We start from the raw sequence: 25,727 nt of genomic DNA, 5'->3' as shown, positions 1-25,727 counted from the left end.
TTTCCCAACTAGACAACACTGTTGGCAAATCAAGACAGCATGAAACTTACATCAATAAAAACAACAAAAAAAATCATGTGAAGTGTGCCAATGCAGCAGGGGGACTATCCTATTAAACGGTGTACTTCTCCAACTAGCAATTCTGCTTGGGAGTCAGCTGTACCTTTCACGGAGGGAGAGTTTAAACATTTTGAGCATGCTCCATGGTGCAATTGCAAGTGCTGCAGAACCACAGGACAACAGACTGAACACCTGAATTTTTCCCCCAGGACTTCTTTTCGGGGACACACATGGTTATCCAACCGAGGGTTCGTGCAGTAACACTCAGTAAGTACAATCCAACGCTTTAGCACAAATTACAAGTATCCAGTTCAGCACGGTATAAGGCATGTGGACAAGAAGAGACATCAGCAGAACGCAGCAGGATCAGCAGAACAGCATTGGTGATTGACGCTCCAGTTTGTCAGACTTTGACCCCACTTTGAATCCCTGATTCCTACCACAGACAACGAAATTCAGTTTCTATCGTAGGGTTTCTGAGGCTATTTATTTTTGGCCAAGTGTTAAAAGACCGACTCCTTTTTGTTTCATTTTGATGTAAATGCAGAAACATTGGCGGAAGCTGGAGGAGAAGCAACGGAGCAGCAGGGATGTCTGCAGGTGATCAAAACTCTGCCCTCAACTTCAGTGTCACTGCACTAAATCGGGAGATACTGAATGAGGAGTAAACTGGCCCAGCCACTAGCACTGTCACAGAATGTGCATTTTTTTAAAAAACAGAGCAAAAGGCAAACAGATTAATTATGAACCCTTCTTTTCAGAAGCAGACCAGGATTAAAAAAATTCCCGCAAAATTAAAATGTTAGATTCTCCATCTAAAAAAAGTTTATACATACGCGCTGAAAGTGACCACCACACAGGTCTGAACAGCACCTTACAGTACAGACTAAGACTTAAAGAGCTGATCTCACATTTGAAGTCTTTTAATTAAAAAAAAAAAAAAAAAAAAAAGTGGCTATGGCTGGGATGACACAAACGGGACACTTCAGAACACAAGGCAGAGGCGAAACTGGCAGCCTCGCTTGCCAGGCCATGGAAGCGGTGTAACGGGAAAGGGGCACTTCATGCACAAAATGTATTTTACAAAATACATATCCAAAAAAAAGCAAAAAAAGCCAACAAAAAAAAAATTCCACCTTGCACTATATTGCAGCACTCTTAACACTTGCTCTGCCACAGGCTGCTGCCCATGCCTTGTTTGATAGAGGCATGTGAAAAAGGGGATGGGGGAGGGAAATCCATGTTTCAGTCTATTTTTCAAAATTTCTCTCATAGGGACGTCTTCAGTCATCTGATGTCAGACATGGAGCTCTCAGAGTACGTCGTGGTCATGACAGGAGTGCCGTTGTTTGCCAAACAACCTTGCCTCAAGGTTTCAAAATATGAGGCCTGCACTGGTTTATGATACTGCAGAACTTTTATGGCATCTTCTATCTTAAACCATTCCCTTTTCCTTCCTGTGGGCAGAAAGAAAAATGAGTAGATGCAACAAAATGGTGTTATCCTTACCACGCTTAAACTTTGCTGTTGATTAGATTTCAATCATTATCACATGCACTAATGCTGCAAGGATAATTTCACTGTGTAGCAAAGCAGCAGTTCAAAAGACAGTGGGAATTTTTCTCTCAGTATTCTCTCATCTCGAGGGCCACCTACTCCAAACACCACGTCGAAGGCTCCTCTATCCCCATGACAAGCATCTGTTTAGGGCAGTACATCCACTAACCAATCAAACCAGTCTTGCATTTCCCAATGTAAAAAAACCCCACATTTATTTTGCTATTTCTATTCAAGTCAGATACTCAAGACAGTCCACAAAGACGCACACCAATCACCACCCAATTTCCATCCGTTTGGAAGTGAACCCCAGTTTTAGTGGACAGCACTAATTTCTTAGTCTTTCCATACAACCTCTTCCATACACAGCCTGAGGAAAGTCAAGTTTATAGTTGGACTCGATGATCTTAAAGGTCTTTTTCAACCTAAATGATTCTATAAGTTACAGGTGCTACAGTGCTATTGACAAACCTCGTGCAGAACAACAGGTTCATTTTTATTTGGGAATCCCATTTAAACACAAAGATTTCAATGATTAATCCACACTGCCCACATATATTTTTCTCTTGTTTTAGAAAGGACAGATCTTCATGCTCTTTGCATAGTATCTTGAAGTGCAAGAATTGTGCAAGGAGTACAGCAAGGTGGCTGTACAGCTGAATTACCTTCTCTTGGGCCACAGAGGTTACAAAAGCATCAATTTGACCACAATTTTTTTTTTTCCCAAGCAACCAAAGGACACAAAATTGCAACTTTTCTCAACCACTCTCAGGATTCCAGCTCCCAGATGGATGCTAAGCCGACGTGCTTTGTCTGCATCAAACCAGTTCATGCTAGCAAGCGCAAAGAGCTTACCAATATTGACAGAGTCCTCCCAGTCTTCCAACACTTCTGTGACTATAAGTACGTAAACATATGTCCTGTGTTTCCTGTCCCGATTCTAGAAGGCAAAAGGAACCGAGTAAGGACAAAGCTACCGAAGGAGAAAAGGCAGGTGGGCACATGGCAGCTACAAGTTGCATGCTGCCTCACTAAGATGCTGCGGTACCTTATGAGCCATTTCCCTCACATTTTAGCTCATTCTTAGCTATTAAAAATTGTTGTGTTTTAAATGAAACGTCTGAAAGCATTAACAGGGAGTGCAGCTAAAAAGTCTAGTTCCTAACCTGTAAGGCAGTGATGGATATACTTGTAAATCAGTTCCTCTGCTGGGGGGAAAAAACCCAAACAACCCACACAGGAGAGATTTTTATGTTTCACACAACTCTGAAACAGTGAAAAAACAACTCTAGAAAGAGCTGTGCCTGGTACCTGTTGACTATGCATCTCACCGGTACTCATCAGGTGTTACCCCACTCCTCACAGGCGCGTACACGCTCCACCGCGTTGCAGAGGCCGGTTTGGCAAGGGGTGATGGCAGGTGTGAAAGAACAAAGGAGAGCCACTGCTCCCCAGCTGGTGGGTGGCATTTTTTGGCAGCAAGAAAGGTATGAAAGCACGGAGAATATTCCCTGTTACACTGGCTTATCTCTCGCAATTGCAACTGAAGTGGAAGTTGCAGATGATCAATATGACTGCAAGGATCAGCATGCGTTTTTATTTAAATGGGGAGTTCTAAGTTTTCCTTCGAACAAGTTATCTAGTTACTTCACAATAAACTAGGAAGCAATTTTTACTCCAAGACAAATTTTTGCAGCAAAATGTCACAGCCTCGGTGTCTGAAACTTACCTCAAAAATTCCCACTAATCTTCCTAACGTCCCTTTCACTCCAGCCTACGAAAAGTTCAAAGAGAAAAAAATACGCTTTAACAACAGGCCAGTACATATTTCCTTATTTGTTGTGCAGGAGCAGTTCCTTTATAACAGGAAGCAAATGCTGTAAAATTCTGTTAATCCAAAACCAATATGGTCACCAGAAAAATGACACAAATGTATCATGAGCTCTAACCACGCATGCATTCCCAGGAATTTTTTCTTCTTTTTCTATATTCAAAGATTTTGCATTCAATCTGGAAGGGGAAAAAAAATTATTTGATGAGTTACTAATTGCATACCAATATACCCTGAACGACCAGAATCTCCTCTAAAGGTTATTATAGTCTAAGCATGGATAAAATTTGCTTTGGGGTTTAGCAGTTTTACCTCTTTAAAATTATAGTTTAAGAAAATAACTTGAAAGTACGTACAAGACGTCCACTTACACCATCAAAGCAACAGTACAGCTACCAGATATTTCAGGGATGTCCTGCATGCATTTGAAGCAAGCTAATATAAACATAAAATACTTTCAATGTTTTAATGTGGCCTCCGCAACAGAAACAAGACTATTTTCAATATAACACAAAACGCAGATGCGCTTAAAGACAACTTTTGAATCAGGCACAGACACAAATCAAGAGATCTAAGCAACATTCTTGTCTTCTGTTTGAATACTACTGAGGACCTACCCACTTTATCTCACCTGCTGTCACTTTATACATCCGCTCACCGCTGTGGCTCAGGCCCTGTCTCGAACTGCTGTTTCTCGCCTCTGCTCTCTGGGGCTTGCATCACGCATGAATGCCAAATGCCATCCCACTCTCCTGCCCCCAGACCCCCCCCCTTTTTTTCCAGTAATTTACATTCCCTTGTTTTTACGACTGTAAATGCTTGGAACCCAAGTCCTACAGACAAGATGAGATTTTGCTCCATGACTTAACTGGTTGGAATCAACAATCTGGCATACAACCCAGCTACGTTTGGAAGGTAAATTCGGCTGCCGTCTCTGGCAGCTGGAACACATCCTAAACAGTTCAGGAAAATAGTGCCTCTGCTCCTGCAGACAAGATAGGCAGATCTGATTATGTCAGGCTTTTTTTTTTTTTAAAAAAAAAAAAACAACAACAACAACAAAAAACCCAAAAAGATGTTTGGGTGAGGGCAACTTAAATACTTAATGGCAAGACAAATTCTCTGTCCTGAGCAGCTGAGATACACCGTTTCCTGCTTGTTCAGCTACTAACCAGTTGCTGTACAATCATATACTTTTAAAAAGGAAGCACCAAACAATACAGCCAGCTATTCGTAATAGCTGCTTACTAGTGCTTCTAACAGCAGCTGTATTGTAATTAAAAGATTTTACTGGTTAAGTTCCCAGCCTACTAAACGAAGACACACAGATTCCAAACAATACAGCCAGAGCACACCTCACTACTGCTTCTAACAGCAGCTGATGGTAGAGCTGCCCCACAAGAAAAGGATTTGTAGCTCCCCCTACTACAAGCATTCACAGAAATCTATAACTCTTTCTGTAACATGCTCCCTGACCTCTACTTCTAGGAAGGAGCTTTTCAACTGAATCTTTTATGTTGGTTTTGGATGCAAAACTTATTATCTCATCAGTATTTCTGACATTCTGCTCAGCCCATAGGTGGACCACTGACTATTAACCACAAGGCTATTTTTGGAGTCAAATAGCAATTCCATGAAGGTCAATGTATGCGTGTATGCGCACACCAGCGTGGCTAGGGCAGATAACTGGTTTTGACCTTTGCAGATGAGTGATTTTACCTCATCTGCAAAACTGTTGCTCCTAACCTGGACTAATGTCTCTCAGAAGTGACCTGGAAAGCAAATACTTAAATGAATTTCATTCAAAGAACTCCTTCAGCAACCTCGAATGGTGTTTTTTGGTTTTTTTGTTTGTTTGTTTGTTTTTTGTGTTTTTTTTTTTTTTAAGATAAGCAACCATATCAATCAGCCAGCAATAACACAGAGAGGAACAGAAGGCTTCCACCTTCACAAGATACATACATAAATATATTAAAAGGTGAAGTGTCATCAAATGTTTCAGGTAAGTAACTGGCTTAAGCCAATTTTCTTCACTTGTTCCTGGAGAAGGCTATTGAATTTCTGCTCTCCTTACTTATCTGCAGAGGCACTGAATCAAAAGCCAGCGATGATGTTGTGATGGTTTAGCGAACTCTCAAGCCTGACTAGAACAAATTTATCTCCAGGCAACATGAATACTGCACAACCAGCTTCCCAAGCAGTTTATCCCCAGCCCTAAAACTGTGCTTGAAGTAATGCCGGCAGGTGAGCAGCCCTTCCTTCTGTTCCGCTTAAACAGAGAGGCAACGGAAATAACGTTCTGCCTGCAAACTAAGATCATCCTTCTCCATTCTGCCTAGTCTTATTCAACCCAAGAGGCACAAAAAGTGATGCCGAGACAAACACGCTGTAGGAAAATCATGTTGAATTATCGTTAGACAACTCAAAAAAGCGCTAAGTCTTTCTTCACATATGAATTTACCACATGTAGCAGTAAACGGTGACATAAATTAATGGTTTGATTCAAACAACTATTGGGCTGACTTTATACAGAGAGTCCTTACCAAAGACTGCAAAGCACATCAACCATTACATCCTGGAGGCCAATAGCACTCTCATCCTATTTTACTGGTACAGTGGATTTTACAGACAACATACAGGACATCTAGCACAGACCGACTGGATTGTTATACACCTATTTTTGATAAAGCACTTAATTCACACACAAATAGGAAAGTCATCATCTCTGTACAATCACGTGCTTCGTTTAATGGAACAAACGTGGAAGCGGAATTCATAGCCTCACACAAGTTTCTAACATGAAAGCTGCCCAACACATCTGCGAAAATATGTTATAGCTGTTATCACTAACAAAGCAAGCTAGATAACAAGCAACAAAACTGCCAGGCTCCTCTCTGGGCAAGCTCCATACCTCTTGCTTTCCTACGGGCCAACCCCTCAGCACCTTCCCAACTCATCTTCACTGCAGGACAACGAGCATTTTCTTGGAAAGTTAAAAGCACAGTCACAGGCTCATCCAGGATTGAAGTTGGATCTAAATCTTAATTTGCACCAGATGACTCGGGAATTTTCTCCTCGGTAGTAAATGGATTGAGAATCCTCCACCCTCACGGGCCACAACAGTAAGCGTTTGGCAGAGACAGCACAATTTCTTTGGGCAGGTGCTCCCCCACCAAACATTAGAAGTGCTTCACACAGAGCCCGTGCTGCAATTCTCAAAATACACACACGTCCTAGGAGGACGCTATTAAGCCTATCAACAAGGGGTAGGAGAGCACCAGCAGCAACTCTTCCATCTGGAGGTGTGAAAATAAAGCAAATCAATCGAAAGACAGTATTCCCCAGGAAGAGGCACTCAGCTATAAAAGAGGCCAGACAGAGTTTGTGGAATGAGCTGCTTTTTCACTGCTCCGCAGATCCAATCAGTTTCCAATGTCCAAGGTAGTCCTCACCGGAGGAAAAGATAGATCTGGCAAGAGTGCATCCATGTCACAGCAACAGCCAGCTGCCCCAAAACAGCACAGGACTTCAAACCACCACCGCGCGCCCAGAGGGGTGGGCTGGGCGTTCAGGACAAGGAACAAAAATCTGGAGGAAATGAAGCTTTACTAGTTCTGCTGCTCATGGAACAACTTGTTTTAATAAAGAAAAATCACTGAAGACATCCAAGAGCAGCAGGTTCAGGTTTCAAAGCTGAAAATAAGTTCGGGTCAGATGCAAAAAGCAGCCTGCAGCAACGCCATCTGTTCCTAGGGACAGCTTTTATTTCCTTCCATCTGAGCTAAGGAAAATGTGGGTTGGAATTTCAGCTATTTTACTTTGCTCTATTAGGCTCAAAGCCTGCATCTACTACAGATTACTGCTGGGCAAGAGGACTGTGGTAAAACACCCAAATCTTTGCTCTAATACTTGCAGTACTGGAGGTAGTAAATCACACCCATAAAGACTGCTAGCTTAGACAAGTTCTAAAGACACCAATTACAGACCTGCTAGGCAAATTTTCTTGCTGTCTCTACTGTGTCTCAGAGAGGGTTATACTTATTCATCTAATTCTTTACCACATTACAACCAATATATGCTTTTACATTTGTGAAACAGAAATGAAATACCATGACAGAGCGAAGAACTTTAAGACGTTGCACTCATTTTTATGAGGTTTGAGGACACAGGGTAACAGACAGTAGTGAACTCGGTCCACTATTTGCACTGAATATTACTAAATCTAGGCAGAGTTCAATGCTATCATCGCAGTCATTCATCCATGGTCCTTGCAATAGTTAAAAACAAAGTCTTCCTATTTTAGCACTGAAAGATATCAATATTCATATTCAAAATCACTAACAAAATACATGAAACAGAAAGGATTATTTATAAAGCATGTTTAAGAGGGGAAAAGAAAGAAAAAGAAAAAAAAAAAAAAAAAAGAGGTCTAGCAACCAGATCAAAGTACTACCACAATGGACTATTTTTGATATTGGCATCAATTGCCTGTTTGATCACAGATCAAGCACAACTTACCTGGCTTTTGATTCCCATGAAGAAAGCACAACTAACACTCCCGTGATTTTATAGAACTTGACATTTACTAAGTATTTAAAAGGTCAGGATGTGAAAGACGTTCTAAGTACAAAATGAAATGCCTTTAGGTTTAACAGATGAGTGTGGAGGCTTTTTTCAAAGTCACTCTGTAATAAGTTTAATTTAAGGCATCTATTTCTAAAACATGTTCTTCACCAGTTGCTCACACCCATAAAAAACCCTTATTCCTAACATGAAATTTATTTTGGGGAGAGAATGCAATGGCAAAAAAAAATCCAAGAATGAAGAAGCAAAACGTATACTACATTGGCGCTAATGACTTTTAAAAGGGCACATCATTTTTCTAGAAGGTGAACCTTAGAACGTACCTGGAGTTTACAGCTGTGCAAGACTGACTACATCATTTTTCAACAATCTGTCAGAAATAAGCGGTTTCATTCTGAAAAGGCTGTTCTCATTCACAGCTACCATGCTTGTCTACTGCCACTTTGCCTAAGAACTCAAGTCACTCCAAATTTTATGCAGACAACAGCAAGCATGACAAGTGTTGGTACCTGTCTACTTCAATACTTCTGCTGGTACAGATTAATATAGATAAGGACTACCTCAAACTAGGACAAGGACTTCTAACTCAACCTGGCACAGAGGGATCACAGATTTCACTCAGAATCATCATTTCATTTTCAGAACAGCCTTCTAAAATTTTGAAAATCAGAAAGGGAGAGAAGTCAGATTTCTTTATGTGACAATTATTCCAGCAGTAACATGGATAAGCTCAAACACATAAGTGGTAAAGTTAAAACAGTGAATGCAGAAGTTAAAAATCTTAGTTTAGGGAAGCATGTTTTAAAAAGAAAATGCACAGCACACAAAAAGGAATGAATTGAGAAAAAACAGCCTATTGTCATCTTCAAAGACCACAAGCAACTGGAAGGGTAATGAGTCCTTTCAGCTCTTCCAACTGTCTCTTATTAAAAGGGAAAAGGCACACCAAAGTCAGTGAAAGAAAGTCCACAAATTTCTTCCATAACTTTGACCAGCACACAAGCCACCTTCTCTTAGGATAAAAATTACTTTGTGTTCATCAACATGGAGGAAAACTGATTTTCCCTTTCCCAACACAAGCAGCAGACTCTGCCTGCTCAGCTAACCTCTTGTCTCCCTGCGAGTGACAGACATGCCTGTCCCAGGAGAGGAGCAAAGACATCAAACCTACTCAGAAATCAGCCTCTGCTACAACCTACCTGAAAAAGCCTAGATTCCCGTGAAAGGATGAACAAGGATTACCAGCTAGCATGCACACCAGTTGCCCAGCACCTCCTCTGCCAAATCAATAGCGCAAGCTGGGAAACGGGGTGCACAAGTCCTTTACAGGGTTACAGCTGTAATATAACAAACATTCCCCTGCGGCACACACATTCCCCAGCACCACTTTACAGCAAACAGCTCGCTGAGCTTAAGACAGTCTGACGTACATTATAATTTTGTGTGCGGATCGTAAGCAGCGTACTGGAACGCAAACCTATTTGAGGAAGCCCTTGCACACCTAAAAGCTTGCCTGCGCCTTCCACCCATGTCAGCTAGCCTCATCATTAGCTGCAGAAGAGCTCAAGTAATTTTATACACACGACAGGCTGCTCTTCTGCAGACGGCTCTCAGGAAAGCCTTTACCGTAACAGCATCTGATAGCTCCATTTCAGATTCCCACCCTGCATTCACATCACACGCTACTAGGTGTCGTGGAGGTTAGCCGCTGGGGTAATCCTGCCGCTTTTGGAGCTCTTGATGTTTACTGTTTGTCGAGCGGCATTCAAGCAGATAGGTGCTTCGCTGGGAATGACTCAACCCTGCCAGGCTGCCACAGTTTGAATTACATTCTCATTCGGCACCGGTCCACGTGAGCGAGGGAACACCAGCTGAGCGAGAGGGGATTATCTCAGCCAGCCCAAACCAGTTTCTTCACTGCAGACTGAGCCCATGCCAAGGCTTCCTTTCAGCCACCGAGCTGTCATGGAAAGAGAGCGACTCTTCCAAGGCGCTGCGCTGCCCCAGGAAGGGAGGGTCGATACAGATTTATTTTAAGGATTTGAAAGGCGAAGCCATATATCTCCTGAATGAACCCTTGACTTCTGTATCAAATAATTATTAATAACGATTGGGTTGTAAAGCAGAAGGCTGCAGCTAAAAATATTTCTATTGTTCTGGTTAAACTCACTTTGACTTGTAATGTGTTTGAAAGATTGCCGAGTTACTAAAAAAGCAGGAGCTGTATTACAAGCTGGAAACAAAATTTGCAAGCAGCAATCCCCAGTACTAGAGGGACCCAAAGGCATTTAAAAAAAAAAATAAACTTTGACTGTATAATCTTTCACATCTTTCTGATAAACTGCTAGATTATAAAAACATCCAAAGAGAAACACACAACTCGAGAACTGCCACATTAGATTAGTCCAGAGGCCCAAATATTCACCATTTTGTTAGAGCGCGGCAGGTACTTCCAAATACTTCAGAGATCTTCATATACCAGACAATTAAATAAAGCGACTACTGGAAAGTCTTCCTCCCAAGCCCCATCAATTAGCTCCTGATTTCTGTTCTGCAGCACAAAGATTTATAACCCTCCTGAAAGCATTTTTAATCCTGCCTTATGTAACTGTGAACCTGCTTGGTCATCCATCTATAATCATTTAATTGTTTCTGAATCCAACCATCTCTCCAACTGGATAATATTCAGAAGCAAATTCTAAAGACATGTTTTACACACAATGTAGTCAACTGCCATTTGCTGTCTTTAAATTCCTTACGAAGAATAAAATTGTTCTTCCAGCTTTAAGACAAAAATATGCCTACTCCATGCAGATCATCAATCTGTGTTTGACCTGCTGTTTGAGCTCCTTTCTGAAATGCCTTCAAGTTAAAAAAAAAAAAACATTAACACATTAGGAATTGTCACTTGTAACTCCTACGATCAGTTTCTCTTATTCACATAAAACTCAAAATCTGTATTAGACCAAAACATATTGAGGCCCCTATATTTGGAGCATCTTTAGCAGCTCATAAGGTCTTATCTCTACTTTCTACCTAAGTATTAGCTCCACAAAAGCACAGCTGTTTTTTGAAGTTCTCTTAAGAAACTGTTCTTCATACAGAGAAAACAAAACTGTGAATACCATCGTATGTATTGAAATTACTATAGTTTAGTTTTATCTATTTTCAGTTAAAGGTATCAGGCGAGGAAAAGTTCATTCCGACTGAGAGCTTTAATTACATTCCTATGCTATCTTTATTTAGGACTCTGGTTTCCCTCCCACGTATGATGTGGATATCATCAGTGACCCTATATTCCTCTTCACCTTAAGGAAAACAAGCAAGAGTGATAAAAACAAATTCCCAGAGCCTTGGCTAAGAATCGGCAGCGAAGCTCCCGGAGCTCCCGTTCTTGTCAAACACTCACCTCTTCACAGACCTCCCGCACAGCGGCCACGTTGGGCTCCTCCTCGGGCTCCATGCCACCCCCAGGGACAATCCATCGGTCAGGATGACGACTACTGCTAACCAGCAGCACCTGCGGAGAGTAGAGCACAGCCCATGTGTAAACTCAAGGCAACGCTCCTTTTCAGAGCCCAGCTGAGGAGGAGAAGTTGTCTTTGCATCTCTCACACCTCCAAACACGACCAATCCAATCCAAGTCCTTGAAAATACTCCACTTTTTCCAAAACAATTTCCTCAGCTCCTTTCAGACAGCTGTGCAAACTACATTATCAGTGACACCAAGGCACTCCAACACTCCAAATTATTTCAGCCATTACCTTCTCACTGCTCCGACGTGTCGCAGAATAAATTATGCCCCTACATACCAAACCAACAATTTGCTATTTGATACAGCATCACAATACTTGCACTGTAAGAGTTCACTGCTGTACTCAAAGTCACTATGTGGTCTTGACAGCTCGGGATATATGTCATACAACAACATAATACGGCACAGAAGCTGCGCAGCACCTTCACCCTTTGCAGAAGTAGCTTGATTTAACTTTACTGGTACCTTTGGCCCTGTCTGCCTCTGCAGTTACACTAACGGGTAACTGCCCACTAAAATATTTACATGCAATTGTTTTAATTTCAACTTCCCTGTCTGTCTCTTCTTATGCAGCAGGCACCAAAGAGTTCAGCTCTGGAGCCAGCACTTGGTTACTTTTGGTTTAGATGAAGTTGTTCAATGAGATATAAGCAAAATATAAGCCTATATTAAACCACTTAAAAACCCTAGGAAAAGGCTGCATAGAAGGACAGACTTTTCTGAATGAGGAAAATGGTTCAACCACGTTCATCCATTTTCACAGGAGTAATTTTTCATAAGTATGCTTTGTGGCAGTTTTTCTTGAAACACATTTTATTCCAGTGTAATTCTGGTCTGTACAAGTTCAGTTTTTGTTTTGTCATCTTCTGGAAACAAAGAGCTAACTAACAATCTCAACTGGCTAAAAATTTTCCCAAAGAAAACCGAGACGCTGTGCTTATTAAATCTACTTGCAATACATCCCTGAGCAGAGATGGAAGCTAAAAACAAAACTAATACTGTTTTTCAGCTCTCTAAACAAAGCTTGTTCATTAGAATCATCATGCTATACTTCATCATTTCACTGGCACAGAGCTTAGAGCCAAAGCGACTTGCTCCAGAAACTTTCCAACATGCCAGTCCAATTAGGTTACAGGCCAGCTGTAACAGTTTCAATCAGACATTTCAAAGTTAAACTGCGTGAGACACTGAAATCCCAGGCTTTACTGTGTAAATGTTGATTTACCAGTAGGATATGAAAAGATTTGCACTAGTTATCAAGGGGAAACCTACCTACAGAATTCAAAATTAAACTTCTGAAACAAAAACAAGTGTAGGATCCCGGGTTTCCCAGTTCTTTTATCTTTTGAAAATTCTCATCTGCCAACTGACCACCCTGCAAAGCAATTTTTCGTTTTCCAGGGCCACGCTGTCCACGCCGGCTCAGTGCAGGGAAAAGAGGGAGGCCGACAGACTAGAACACGCCAGGTGAGGAGACGAGGATCAGATGTGGGGGTCCAAACAACAGCTCTCAAACCAGGAGTACCAAAGCTCCAGGCAGAAACTGAAGAGGGGTCACAACAACCGTTTTGGCAGCTGCTGGCCTAACCTTTCCTAAGTCTGGAACTAAATGCGGTGTTCTCAAGTGTCAGCACTCCTCTAATCAGCAATTTTCCGTGGATCCCACCAATACTAGTGGCTCAAAGCCTCCTCTTCCTGCTTCAGTCAGAAGCCACGTCTCAATCCTGCAATGCATGAAGCAACATCGTTTGTCAAACAACCCCACTGAAATCCCTGAGCACTCCCCAGTCTGTCTCCTGAATTAAGGCGATGACAATGCATACTAGAGAAGAATTAAGCTGAACAGGCGGTACCTTAATTCTGCAGTTTCCTAATGGAGATGCTTACTGCCTTAGCTGTCTTCTGGCTTAGGTTGCAGTTGAACAGCATTTACATTTTAGTAACATCCCATGGTGTTTGGCCTTCTTCAGGAGGAAGACAGAATTCCTTTCCCCCAAACATCCAATCCATGTAAAACACCCGTGCCTCTTATCCCGGTACCTTTTCCCATTACATTACGGAACTTTTACTTCGCCCTGACTCGTTACCAGTACTGTACATGGAAGAGCTTGGACTGAAATTCCTAACCTGAGGTCAGCAGGTGATTCTAGACAAAGTTAAAAGAAACGGACATTTCAAGTATACGTTTTCTTGCCAGGTAAGGAAGCATCATCTTTGTCGTTTCTGATTTCAATTCAGAGTCCCAGCTCAAAGAAGAAGAAGAAAAAAAATTTAAAAAAGCTGCAGAAACAGATCTTTGCAACGCAGCACAGCACACTTCATGCCATTGAACTCCTGCCACCTTCCACTTGTGAGAAAAATTATCTGCTAAGCAAATCCCTGTACAAAGACTTCTACAGGAAAGCCTGCTGGACTGCTCAAAGACAATGCTTTAGCAAGACACTAGTAGGAACTTTTAGGTGTAAACAACAGTTTTAGGCAAAGTAAATTAACTTCAGCTGCTCTGGCAGTTGAGAGTTTTCTGAATAGAATTAACATGAACAACCCTCGCTGGGAAGGAAAAACCTGTCATTCTCACACTTTTATGTAATCAGACTATTTCCTGTTTAATAAAAAGGAAATCCCATCAAGAGAGAGCAGGAAACATGCCCTACAAGGTCATTCTTTTAAAACAACTTTAAACAGGATATTGCTACCAATGAGCTCTCCCAAGACAAAGGGGCCTAGTTCAAAATGCGGGCGAGACGCTGTTGTTTTAAAAAACCGCACATCTAAAAAAGTCCTGTGTCCCAATACATGCAACCCATTCAAAGGGAGCAAGCAAAAAGGTCATTATAACCCAAATCCATATTTTCACAAGGCAACATCACTCAAATGTTACAAACTGCCCCAAAGCCAGTAAAATGAGATCTGCCGAAAAGCAACCTCTCTCTGAAAACCATTAATACTCAGGCAGAACAGCCCAAATGCTGTTTCCAAGATAAGAAACACATTCCCCAGCGCAAACCTTGTTCCCCCCCGATAGCTGGATGGGTGCACATAAAATACCCAGGGAAGTGAAGATCCCAGCTGAGCAGGTTGCAGAAGAGGGATGTAACAGTTTGTATTTCTGCCATATTGAGGTCAGAATTATTTTTTAAGTTTCAGAACAAACACGTGATACAGCATAAGGCTAACTTACACCAAAAAGCCAAGACAGGGGAAGGCAACTATACCTTCATTTTACAACATAACATGACAAAAAATGTTATTCAATTGCTCAATTAGACCGAACATTTTCCAATACAACTGAATTCTATAAAATAAAGAGTATAGGTTGCTTTTTTTAAAGGACCACTTGGTAGCTCCTGTGTCCTCGACACCTAAATTTTTGTTAACTAACATCTTTATTACATAAAAACATTCATTTGAATATATACTAAAGAAGAGATTTTAATCAAAACAGTCATAAAAAATATACCAAAAATGACTTCTCTATTTTATTTTTTTAAATCAGGCCAAAACACAAAGGAAGGTTGACATTTCCATTTTATTTCCATTTATTGCCAGGCAACTGTGTTTAAGATGGCTACTGAGACTCTTGGCCTACTAGGGATTTTGGGGGCAGATTTTGGAGCCAAGTCTTGCAGTCTTTTTGGAAAAGCATTTGCAGGTATCACGTCACATGGCCAAGTTCTGTTTTCCAGGATTTGAAAGACGATTATGTCATTTCAAAGCAGGGAAATGAGCAACACAAGCCTCTTTGGCAATGCACAAGGCAGCCCTGAAGTAGCTCTCACACACAATCAATGAAATAAGAGAAAAGTTAGAAAAATAAGCAAAGTTTGAAGTCTACAGCAGGGGCTCCTAAACAGTGCTAGATTGTAGCCCTCATGGTAAGCGACCTTCAAAGCATCATGCAATCAAACAAACAAAAAAAAAAACCCCAAACAAATTTAGAGCAGCCTACCAACTTTCGCCCGGAGGAGACAGGAAGCATGCCGAGACATCTAAGGCTCCCTGGACCGCCACACGCGGAGCTGGGAGCTCCATGGGAAAAGGGGAAAAGAGTTTGTCACCAGGATAAATCTGGGAGTCCCTGATACACAATGCTGACCTTAAAACAACCTAATTACACACAAATCTGTTGTATTCACATCAGGGGTTTTTTTTCTTTTTTTTTTTTCGCCCCCAGAAATAATGGTGCTCTGCAAAGCAAAAACTGGGCAACCAAAATAAGGCAGAGAATTAACTCTCAGCTAACAAAACAGAGATTGAGGGATTCCCAGGTTCTTTCATGCTATGGTGGATTTAAACGACCACCACCACCCATAAATAAAACAAGAGTAGCTACACTGTAAGGAACACGATTCCTAGAAAGAGTCTCCACAGAAGCATCACAGCAAAGATGAAAAGGGCTACAGCATTATTAGAAGCTAGGCTACAACGTTATTAGAAAATGAGCTGTGAACCTGCCAGGAAAAGACAGTCCTACCCACACGCGCCAGCCAAAGGACAGTCAAGCTGGCAGACTTAATAAGAAACAGCAGACAAGATGTTAAATACGTGTTTTTTGGTCCAGCCGGCATTCTGCTGCCAGAAGCCAATCTATAGCTGCTGGCTACTGAAACAGCCGCTGCACTTTCTTTCCTGCATTCTATCAATATTAAGCCACAAAGTCACGTATTTTGCACAGCGACTAAAGCACAAACCTCCCGACATTTAAACTCATTTCACACTTTAGAGTTATTTATCAGAACACAGACTGCAAGAAAATACCACATCTCATAGCACACTGTAGTGAGACTGGTGGAGAAGATGGCCGACTTCAATGATTTTCGCCTGTACAATCTGTCTTTGTTTGAAAGTTTCAATTTAGTAAGAATCTCTGTATTCTGGAGTTTGGAGCTTAGGTGTGCTAGCGACTCTCCGATCTGCCCTACGACCAGGCAGGATATTGTAGCTGGTGCAGTTGTGTGTGCAGCATAATAAAGACCTTTTATGCTTTACCCAAAGTTAACAAATGTTCTCACAATCCCAATATATTATTGTTACTGTACCCAATGTTTTTATATCTGGCAAAACTGGGATCTCCATTCGACCACATCAAACCACCTTTAAACACTAAGAACAGCATACACCGACAAACGGAGTTCAAGAGGAGCAGGAGAGGAAAAAAAGGCACTGCAGTTAGCAAAGCCATGCAAAAATTAATCTAATTTAACCGGCAGAAACATGGCCTCGAGTACACTACAACAAAACATGTATTTTGCCAAACTACTAACACGGGATGGTCTGAACACGCATGCCAAGGCTGACAGGAGGGCTTCTCCCACCCCCTTGCTATTCAGGGCACGTTATGGAGTTAGCACATAGTAGTACCAGCTACAGCCTGTGGTCAGCAAGGCTACAGCCGGCTTTAGACATGACAATGTCTTTAGCTAAGACAAGAATACACACAACCTCAACGGCAAGCCACAGAAAAACCCTCTCCTGACCACAACAGTATGTCCTTGGTGTTCCTCAACGGTATACATCTCCTTAGACAAGTGTCATTTTCGCACACACGCCCGCACCTCGCTCCATGGCGTAATGCAATTTTACCTGCAAAGCGGTACCTAGAAACTGGAAGCAGGAAATTAATGCCAGAGAGCTAGAAGGGGAAATTATTCGTGCTACACAACTTGACAAAGTAAAGCACCAGTCTTGAAAGAGGAGTAAGAGGTGAACTGGAAGAAGTTCAAGCCACTTCAAGCATTTGGATCGTACCTATGGTCCTATAACCATAGAGGAAAAAATAAAGAAAATCCTGTTGTTTTTTAAGCTACTTCTTAAAATAACAATAATAAATCATTATTTATTGTGCTGCACTGCCACTCTGGCTTCAAAACACCAAGGGTCACATTACTGTTACTAGAGTTTTCTTGTGACTTTAGGGCGACTGCTTACTCTTACCAAAGAGCACAATCCGGCGACCTCTCCCTCCATCACAATTACGTTTTAGATAACGACAAAAATTATCTGCAACATGCCTTTGACAGCAGGGACAGGACAGAGAAAACAGCCAAAATGCCTGAACCAGGAGCCGCTTGTTTCAGAAGCAAAGGGCTGATAAGGAGGCACTCCCTGTGAAAGACCCCAAAACCGATAACCTATTTCTGCCTGTCAAAACCTGTTTCTTGACCACTCAGTATTTACACAACTCATCCAGGCAGACTTTTTCCAGAAGGAATGCTAGCTTTTAAACCACCCTTTTTTTTCTAAGGGGAAAAAAAAAAAAAAAACCAAAAAAAACCCAAGAAATGAAGGGAGTATTTTGGTCTTTTTACACAGAGCAAATGACTCTGGATGTCAGCAGTTGCTTATGTATACACTTACTGCTTTGATTAACAAGTCCTATTCATAAAATAAAGCATGCAAAAACCCTACAGCCATGAAAACTCTTGAGAAGCTTTTCAAATATAAGCAGTTAATTCTGCGCGTAACATCAATATGTGTTATTTACACAAGAAAAAGTAACCGCCCAAGTCAATACGAATGAAAATAACATTCAAACCATCTGAAGCATCTTAAAAAAAAGAATCTACCCAGTAGGTAATTGTATCTCTCTGAATTTGACATGTTAATGTGAAATTTCTGAGAACAAAGAGTTACTGTGCATTATCCACTGCACAACAAAGACAGCTACAGAAAGACAAATTCTGATATAAATACGAACAAAATTTGAAAGATCCTTGACTAGTCCGTGCAGTCAGCCTCCCAGTCAGACTGAAAAAAATCCACCGTTTAAAGAAACAGAGCACCTGCTTCCCAGTTGCTGGATATTATATACAGCATCCAAACACTGATGTTTACTACTCATAAAGTAGAATTGAGAGTTTCTTAATTTTGTTCTATCCAATTTTTCTGGGTGAACCCATCACAGACGTATGCAAACCACAATAATTTTCCTTATTTAAAGAAAAAAAAAAAGAAAAACACTTTAAAAATCCAAGCACATGATCATTTTCCTTTGACTGAGAAGGGAAAGGGTTGTTTTTGCAGACCTTAGAGACCATCCACGGAAAGGTTAGGTCCTTTGGCAGCAGTCCCAGCTGGGTACACCCCCCCACTGTTTGTGCCTGCCTCCCCACTTTGGTAGCTTGTCTGAAGGGTGCTGAGATGAATCAAGTTATCAAGTTGGGGAACTGATCATGAGGTTTAAAAAAAAAAAAAAAAAAAAAAAAAAAAAAAAGAGGTGTGGGGGAGACGGGACGCAACCCACGAGTGAAAAGAGAAAGACAGGAAAAACAGCTACAGCCGCTGGTCAGGCAATAACTAAACCTGAGACGAAAGGGATTTCAGAGACGCGTTAGGCAGAGGAGAAGAGACGGCGGCCACCGCTGTTGGGTCCTTCTCAACAAACCTAGGGCTGGAGCTCACTCTTTCCACATTCATCCCTTTCCCTGAGTTGCAGCAGAACAAAACCGACTCAATTCTTCAGTTTCACAACAGCTTACAGAGCTTCCAGTAAATTAAGTGAAAATTTAACAATTTTCATTCTTTTGTACTTTGGGAAAGTACAATAGACCATGGAACTGCTTGTAAAATCGTTTATGAAAGCTGCCTCTATGAAAAGGCTAGAAAACACTTTTCAAGATGAAAGCTAGGTTTTGCAGAGGTTTATAGTCTCGCTTTTGGACAAAACTAGCTACAAGCACAGCAGAGAGGAACAGGAGAAGCACAACTAAGAGAACTATTTCTAAACTGGCCTATATCCTACTGGAGATGTGGTAATGTGTTCGCAACAGACAGGGAGAACTTTATTTGGTTTCAACCACAATCCTTTTATGCAGCTGAAGGGAACAGAGTCAAGCCAAGCCCTCGGAACAGAGATTCCGAGGCTATATCCCACAGAAAGTACGACGATCATATGACGCTGGGCTGCCTTTACGTCCCACCAGTGAAGTACTCCAAGTGGTTTTAGCTTTCATTATTTTTATATTGAAGCAAACACACAACGGATGGCCCAGGAACACTGTGTGATCGTCAACGTAGTCTACAGTGAAAATTTGAGAACTGCTGTATTACATCATAGCTTGGTTTAAAACTGACCCAGGCGAAGCAAGAAGAAAAAGGTTAGTTTGCATTCCAATTACCTTCCCCAACCGAGGCTGTTGTGGGGCTACATAAACGTAGCTTTTGGTGACCGTATTGGCTTGGCGCGCTCATCGAGCTGCAGAGCCAGGGCGCTTACCAGACGCTGTGTGAAAGTTCTGTTTTCTCATCTCAATTTAGACTTCATTCACAATTAAGAAAAGACGACCAATCCTGGATCCTATTCTTTCCAAAGCATTTCCTCCAAAAAGTCTTTAAAAATACCAGTTGTTAATGAGCAGCTTGTCCTTTCACCAGATACAATGCAGGCATGCTTAAACCTGTAGCTACACCAGTGCGGGACTTAAAGCCAAACGGTTCCCTTTTCATTTCTGTTAAAATATAACACAGAGATGCTGCCATCGAGCAGGCCTCCATCTGCTTCGTAATAGTAAGACATTAGTGAAATTTTCTGGAACATTTCCTCGTTGAAACAGCTGGTCTACAAAAAAAAAATACTTGTGTTATTTAAAAATAACACCATAATAGCAATATTGAGAGGCACTGACATCACAAGCAATAAAATGAGTGATTTCAGAGATAACACAAGACTTGGGATCTCTTGATCTGCACACTCTCCTTCCCCACTTTTCAGAAGCAGCAAATATCAGGGGAGTTTACTCCATTTGAAAAGATGAAAATAGCAAAGTCCTGGCGTTCGGTTGCCGAAAGGTCCTTTGAAGTCTGTTCACACTCTCTTTCAATTAATCCTGTTGATTCCCCTGTTCTCCCTCCTGCCCAAAGAGGCATCGCTCTGCGGTGCCTTACTGTTTATGAAACACCGCAGATAGAGATTTTTTCCGCACAGCCCAATTAAGAAATGTATTTTTTGCTCCATTTGAGATTCATGTTTAAATGAATTCTCCCTGTACTGCTTTTTAAAGGAATATGTAACAAAGGCATCTTTTCAGCCAACGTTTGGTCTTCCAAAAACGTTCCAGAGCTTCTTTCATGTCCAAAAGTAGCAGCTTCCAAACACAATACAGAGCAAATGTGCGAACTCGAGCAGCATAAGGAAAAAAATCAATCACTTAAAAACTAAAAAAGAAACAGAAGTAAGTATTATTACACCAAGACTCTTTATTTGCAAATTTAATGTCTAACCAACGACATGCTGTTTTAGCAATCTCCATTGATTGCTAAGATTTTCAAGAAAATTAAATCAATGAACTGAAGAGTTAGGGGGTAGACACCTAAAAAGAAAGAAAGTAGCCTCCTCCATAAGTGTAAACAGAATTTTTCTTATTTCTTCCTGTTCATTGACAAAATTGTTTAATTCAGGAACTAATTAGGGGTTCAAAAATGGAGAAAACTTGGGTTTTTAAATTCATAGCAGGAAATGAAGAAGAAATGCGAGAGTGAAGATCTACTATTTCTTAAGCGGTTAAAAGAAACAGTAACCAGAAAGAGCCAGTCCTAGAAAAAAATAATACTTTAATACGGCAAGTTTAAATTATTTATCAAAACATGCTTTTTTTTTTTTTTCCTTTTCTTTTTAAGCAGTAAGTTGTTAACAGATCTTTAACATACCTTGGTTCTATTTCCCCTGCCTCCCTGGAGAGGCCTTTCAAATAGATCTCAACTTCCATTTAAGTAGAAGTAATCAATAGTATGTCAGTAGCACCAAAAAAAAAAAAGTATTATTCTCCAAGAGAAAAACAAAACCAAGAAATCTTTCACAACATGTTAAACTATATAGTGAAATGTCTACAGATAACACCTTTCTTGTTATCAAAAAAGTGCAAGTAGCAATAAGATTAGACAAGTGGACTGCTCTCAGATTCAAGTTTATTTAAATGCCAACAAATGAGAATTAACCTAAGAAATAATTAGAAAGCGAAATTAATAAAAAAAATCTAGGTTTCGTGTTTGCTGATTTCCATAATCGATAGAAGCGTAATTTTAATGGCTTCTAGGCCTTTCGACCAAGATCAAGAGCAGTATCTGTGAAAGCAGTCCGTCTGGCGTGTATGTGTTCAGCACGGTGTGGCTTGATAATAACTTTCCTAAATGCATTTGTTGAAAAAGTCCACTTCGTGACCGGCTACTGCAGTAGGTATGCAAGAGATGAGAACACAGGATGCAGTTTCAGCTCTGCATTAAATACATAGATACCATAAATAAATATGGTGTTTGAAAGGCTGTGTGATGTCCTCAGGAGGCCAGCTCCAAAAAAACAAACCCAAAACTGTAATTCATTGCTTCACTATTTCTGTGGCTCACTTACAAAAAAGCAGACACATGCACGCACTTGAGGAAATCCATTTGCATCCCATGCTGCATCATTTACAAAGCAATTAGTGCTCCTTAACGTGTCACAGGACAGTACAACACACCACCTGATTTTACCGGGGAGATCAGAGACAAGGCCAAACGCTAACAGTGACCAAAGCTCAAGTGAGAAAACGACGCTCTCGTGAGAGCCTCTATTTCCCCGATACACAAAAAGTTTTCCAGAGCTTCACTTGCAGCCTCCGTAACAGACCCATGGAAATGACAAGGCACAATTAGCACGGGGAGACGGCTACCTCAACTCCTGCCTCTGAGACTGGAAACAGATTTTTCTGCTCTAGGTCTTGCCTAGACACTGAAGCCTGAAATTGTACCAGTTTAAATTAAATGAGATCTTCAACCCACTGGAAGTTGTTGCAAACCACAACACAGACACAATTTTAACATAAAAATGGCTTTAGAGCTCAACCTTAAACAAACCTAACCAGCTTAACCTACACCAAAAGAAATTTGTCACAAGTTAGCATGCTTCTAGAATGAGTTTACTTTTCCTTCTTCAACCATCTTGGGTCAGTCTTGTGTTAACGAACCTTTGTGTCACTAGCACCGTAAGAGCTCTGCACACCAGTTCCCACTGGCCAGAGGACATAAGACCACTGCCGTGGGGTAAGCTGGAGCCCGTATGACACTGCAAATCGAGGTGCTGGAAAATAAAGACTAACAACCAGTCAAAAGCTGACTGCGTCAGGTAGCTGTTAAAATTACATTTCTGTCTTCAACCATGCTGTCATCAAACGTGGTCAAGCATCTAACTCTTGAGAAGAATTGCCACACTTGCCTCACAAATTGTGTAAAATCGCATCAGGAAACTCGGATGCCTTCAACCACCCATGCTGATTAGCCCCACTATCATTACACAACACGATTACGTCCTTCTTCATAGTTAGTTCAAAGTATCATAAATTTCCTGAAAGTCAGTGGGAGTGACCAGCTACGATGAACGCTGCACCAAAACATTCTGTTTCCATTTCAGACCATTTATGCTCGAAATGTTGATACTCTTCACCATGACAGCAGAGCTACAAAAGGGTTTGTCAAGCCTCCTTCACCACGTTAAATAATAACTGAACGGTATGCTAATTTACTTTCCTCCAGTGAACTATCTGCATTCCCTTCCGATTTCCTGTAGCTACAAATATGATAATCAGGAGAACAAAGACTTTAGCACAGGCACTCAGGAACCATGAAGTATGAAATGAAATGAAGTATGCCTGACTCCAGAAGAAGGGAAGAAGGACCTGCAGCCTAGCTTGTCCCGAGTACCACAAGCCCGCCTCAAGAAGATATTAAAAAAGAATAGCGAAAAATTGCACAGCTGAGTAAAGTTTCTCTCTTTAACTTCACGGACAATACAACCACTTAGCAACACGGCAGTTCTTAAACTAACCAATCTACCTTTAATTCCCACTTCCTCCCAGGCCTCTCTGGACAGCAACTTCTGGCACTCCATCAGTCCCCTTTTATCCCAGTTTCTTTTTATAAATCCAAGGTCAGGTTTCCTCTCCCATCTCATGTGATGTGCTGGACTGAAGTTCTGCCAGCGTGGTCGGTCCACTCAAGTGCCAAATCCCATCCCGTGCCACCACGCTCCTTACCAGACTGTTCCACCGCCCCATCCGCATTTCATTCTGGGCATTTTTGCTCATGTTTAGCGGTGAGAAATAAAGATGGGGGTGGGGGGAGAAACACCAACTTTCCCACCAATGTTTAATTGCACCTAGGGGGGAAAAAAAAAAAAGAAAAAAACCACCCCTGCAACCAAGTCACAGCCGGGCGGCTCCGGGGCCGCAGCTGCTGCACCGGGGGGGCCCGGCGGAGCCCGGCTTCGCCCCCGCCCCTGCCCCCGGGGGGGGCCGTGGCCCCGGCCCCCGGCCCTCACCTCCTCCTCGCTCTCGCTGCGGAAGCACAGGCAGGCCGCCCGCTTCTTGTAGCCGTCCCCGTCGTAGGTGCGCGTCTGGTTGGACTTGAGCTTCATCATCCTCCGCTCCGAGGGGGCGGCGGGGGCGGGGGGCAGGCCGGAGGACGGCGAAGCCCGCGGCCTAGAGGGCGGGGGCGGCGGCGCCGGGAAGGACCCGCCGGGGCTCCCGCGAGGGGCGGGCGGGGAAGGACGGGGAGGGGGGGACGGACGGAGCCGGGGGGGGCCGCCTGCCCGCGACAGTCTCTTTCTCGGTCTACGCTCTGTCTCCCGCAGGCCGGGAGCCGCCCGCTACGCGCTGCCGCCTTTCGCCCGCCTCATCCCTCCCTTCACTTCCAGCCGCTCCGCCGCCGCTGCCAGCGCTCCGGCCACCGCCGCCGCCGACGACCGCGACGCCATCTTGGGGCACGCTACGCAAACGGCGTAGAGCCGCCGGGCGGGGAAGGCGGCGGCTGCCCCCTGCCGCTTCACGGCGCGCCCGCCACGCAGACGGCGCAGCCCGGCTTCCAGAATCGCTCCCCCCCGCCCCTCCCCGCGCAGACGGCGCCACCACGCCTCCGCCTCCTCCCTCCGCCTCGACGCGAGCTCTCTGCGCCAGCGGCGCAGGCCGCCTTCGAGAATAGGGCGGCTGTTCGTAAGCCGCCGGGCGGCTGCGTGCTGGGGCGCCCTGGCAGTTACGCAAAAAGCGCCGGGTCAGAGCCGGCCCCAGCGCCCGCCGCGCACATGGCTGCGCTTTGACAGCGGCTCTACGCAAAGCGCGCAGACGCCGGGGAGGGAGGAACGCCCATCTTGCGCAAGGCGGGGCGGGGGGGGCGCGGCTTACGCCAGTGGCGGAGCGCGGTTGCGGGGGTCCCATTGTACCCCGCGGGCGGGAGCGGAACAAAGCGGGGGGGCAGAAACGGGGCGCGGGGGCTGCACCCCGGGGCGCGGAAGGTCTCTGCAAGCCCGGTGGCCTCAGCCCGGGAGGCAGCAGCACCGAGCCGCCTCATGGGGGGGGGGGTGCGCTTGCAGGGCCCCCCCACTACGGCACACGCTCCTGGCTCCCCACCGGCCTTTCGCCGGCATTTTTAGGCTTCAGCCTAAGGGCACGGTTTCATCGGGCAGCCTGTAAGCCCCAAAATTGCACCCCAGGAGCGGCTAACATCAGCATCACCCCGCTGCAGGCACCCACACCCAGGGCTGGCTCGCCCGCCGCAGATCGAGGGGTGCCACCGCACGGCACAGCCCCGCACAGGCTCACCGGCCCCCCCATTTCTGCGCTCCCCCAGGAGCAAAAGGTGGAGCGCTTGCTTCTCCGAGGGGTATCTGCCCAGCATGGGTTTGGCTTCAGCAGCCTCCAGCTCCACAACAGGACAGTCAAAACCAGAGGGTGAGCCAAAAAGCCTTTAACATCTTCCGACTCCGACCACCGGCAGAATAAAAGGCTCCTTTGGCGGGTGTGGGTCCCACTAGAGAGCACCCAGCAGCGGCACCATCCAGAAAGGAGACACGGAGAGCAGCCGTGCCTCTCGGACCCCCGTCCATCAGCTCAGGCGGCCGAACGCTAGAAAGCTTTGAGAGGACGCGGACGGGATCTGTTCTCTGCCACACAGAGCTCCCGTCCCAGGCTGGATGGACGGGGGCGTTAGGAGACTAGGATGAGATTAAAAATGTAGGGGTAACACTGCCCTGGTGGAAGAGTCTATTTAGACTGGTGTTCTTCACCCCAAAACAAGCAATTTTTATTTGCTCATTTGGATCTTCCCTCAAATGTTCTTTCAGAAGAAATCATTTAGCTCTTCATACCAATTCCCACACACTTAAGTACTCCAAGTGATTTTAAATAGTTGCTTATTTCA

General features: G+C 43.4%; 1 protein-coding gene across 1 annotated transcript; it reads right to left on the bottom strand.

The window, feature by feature from the left end:
- NUDT3 (nudix hydrolase 3) lies at positions 1-23,964 on the bottom strand. The gene is made up of 5 exons (XM_075722329.1): positions 23,854-23,964; positions 11,442-11,552; positions 3,347-3,391; positions 2,473-2,557; positions 1-1,517 (listed from the first exon to the last, which is right to left on the bottom strand). Exons 1-5 carry the CDS (start codon positions 23,950-23,952, stop codon positions 1,348-1,350), a joined length of 510 nt encoding a protein of 169 aa, XP_075578444.1. The 5' UTR covers positions 23,953-23,964; the 3' UTR covers positions 1-1,347.
- Between the last annotated feature and the right edge of the window lie 1,763 nt (positions 23,965-25,727).

This window comes from Pelecanus crispus, chromosome 17 (genome assembly GCF_030463565.1).
Source record: "Pelecanus crispus isolate bPelCri1 chromosome 17, bPelCri1.pri, whole genome shotgun sequence".
Classification (NCBI taxonomy): domain Eukaryota; kingdom Metazoa; phylum Chordata; class Aves; order Pelecaniformes; family Pelecanidae; genus Pelecanus; species Pelecanus crispus.
Note: the sequence above shows the minus strand (reverse complement) of the source record. Positions and strands in the feature narration are given on the sequence as shown.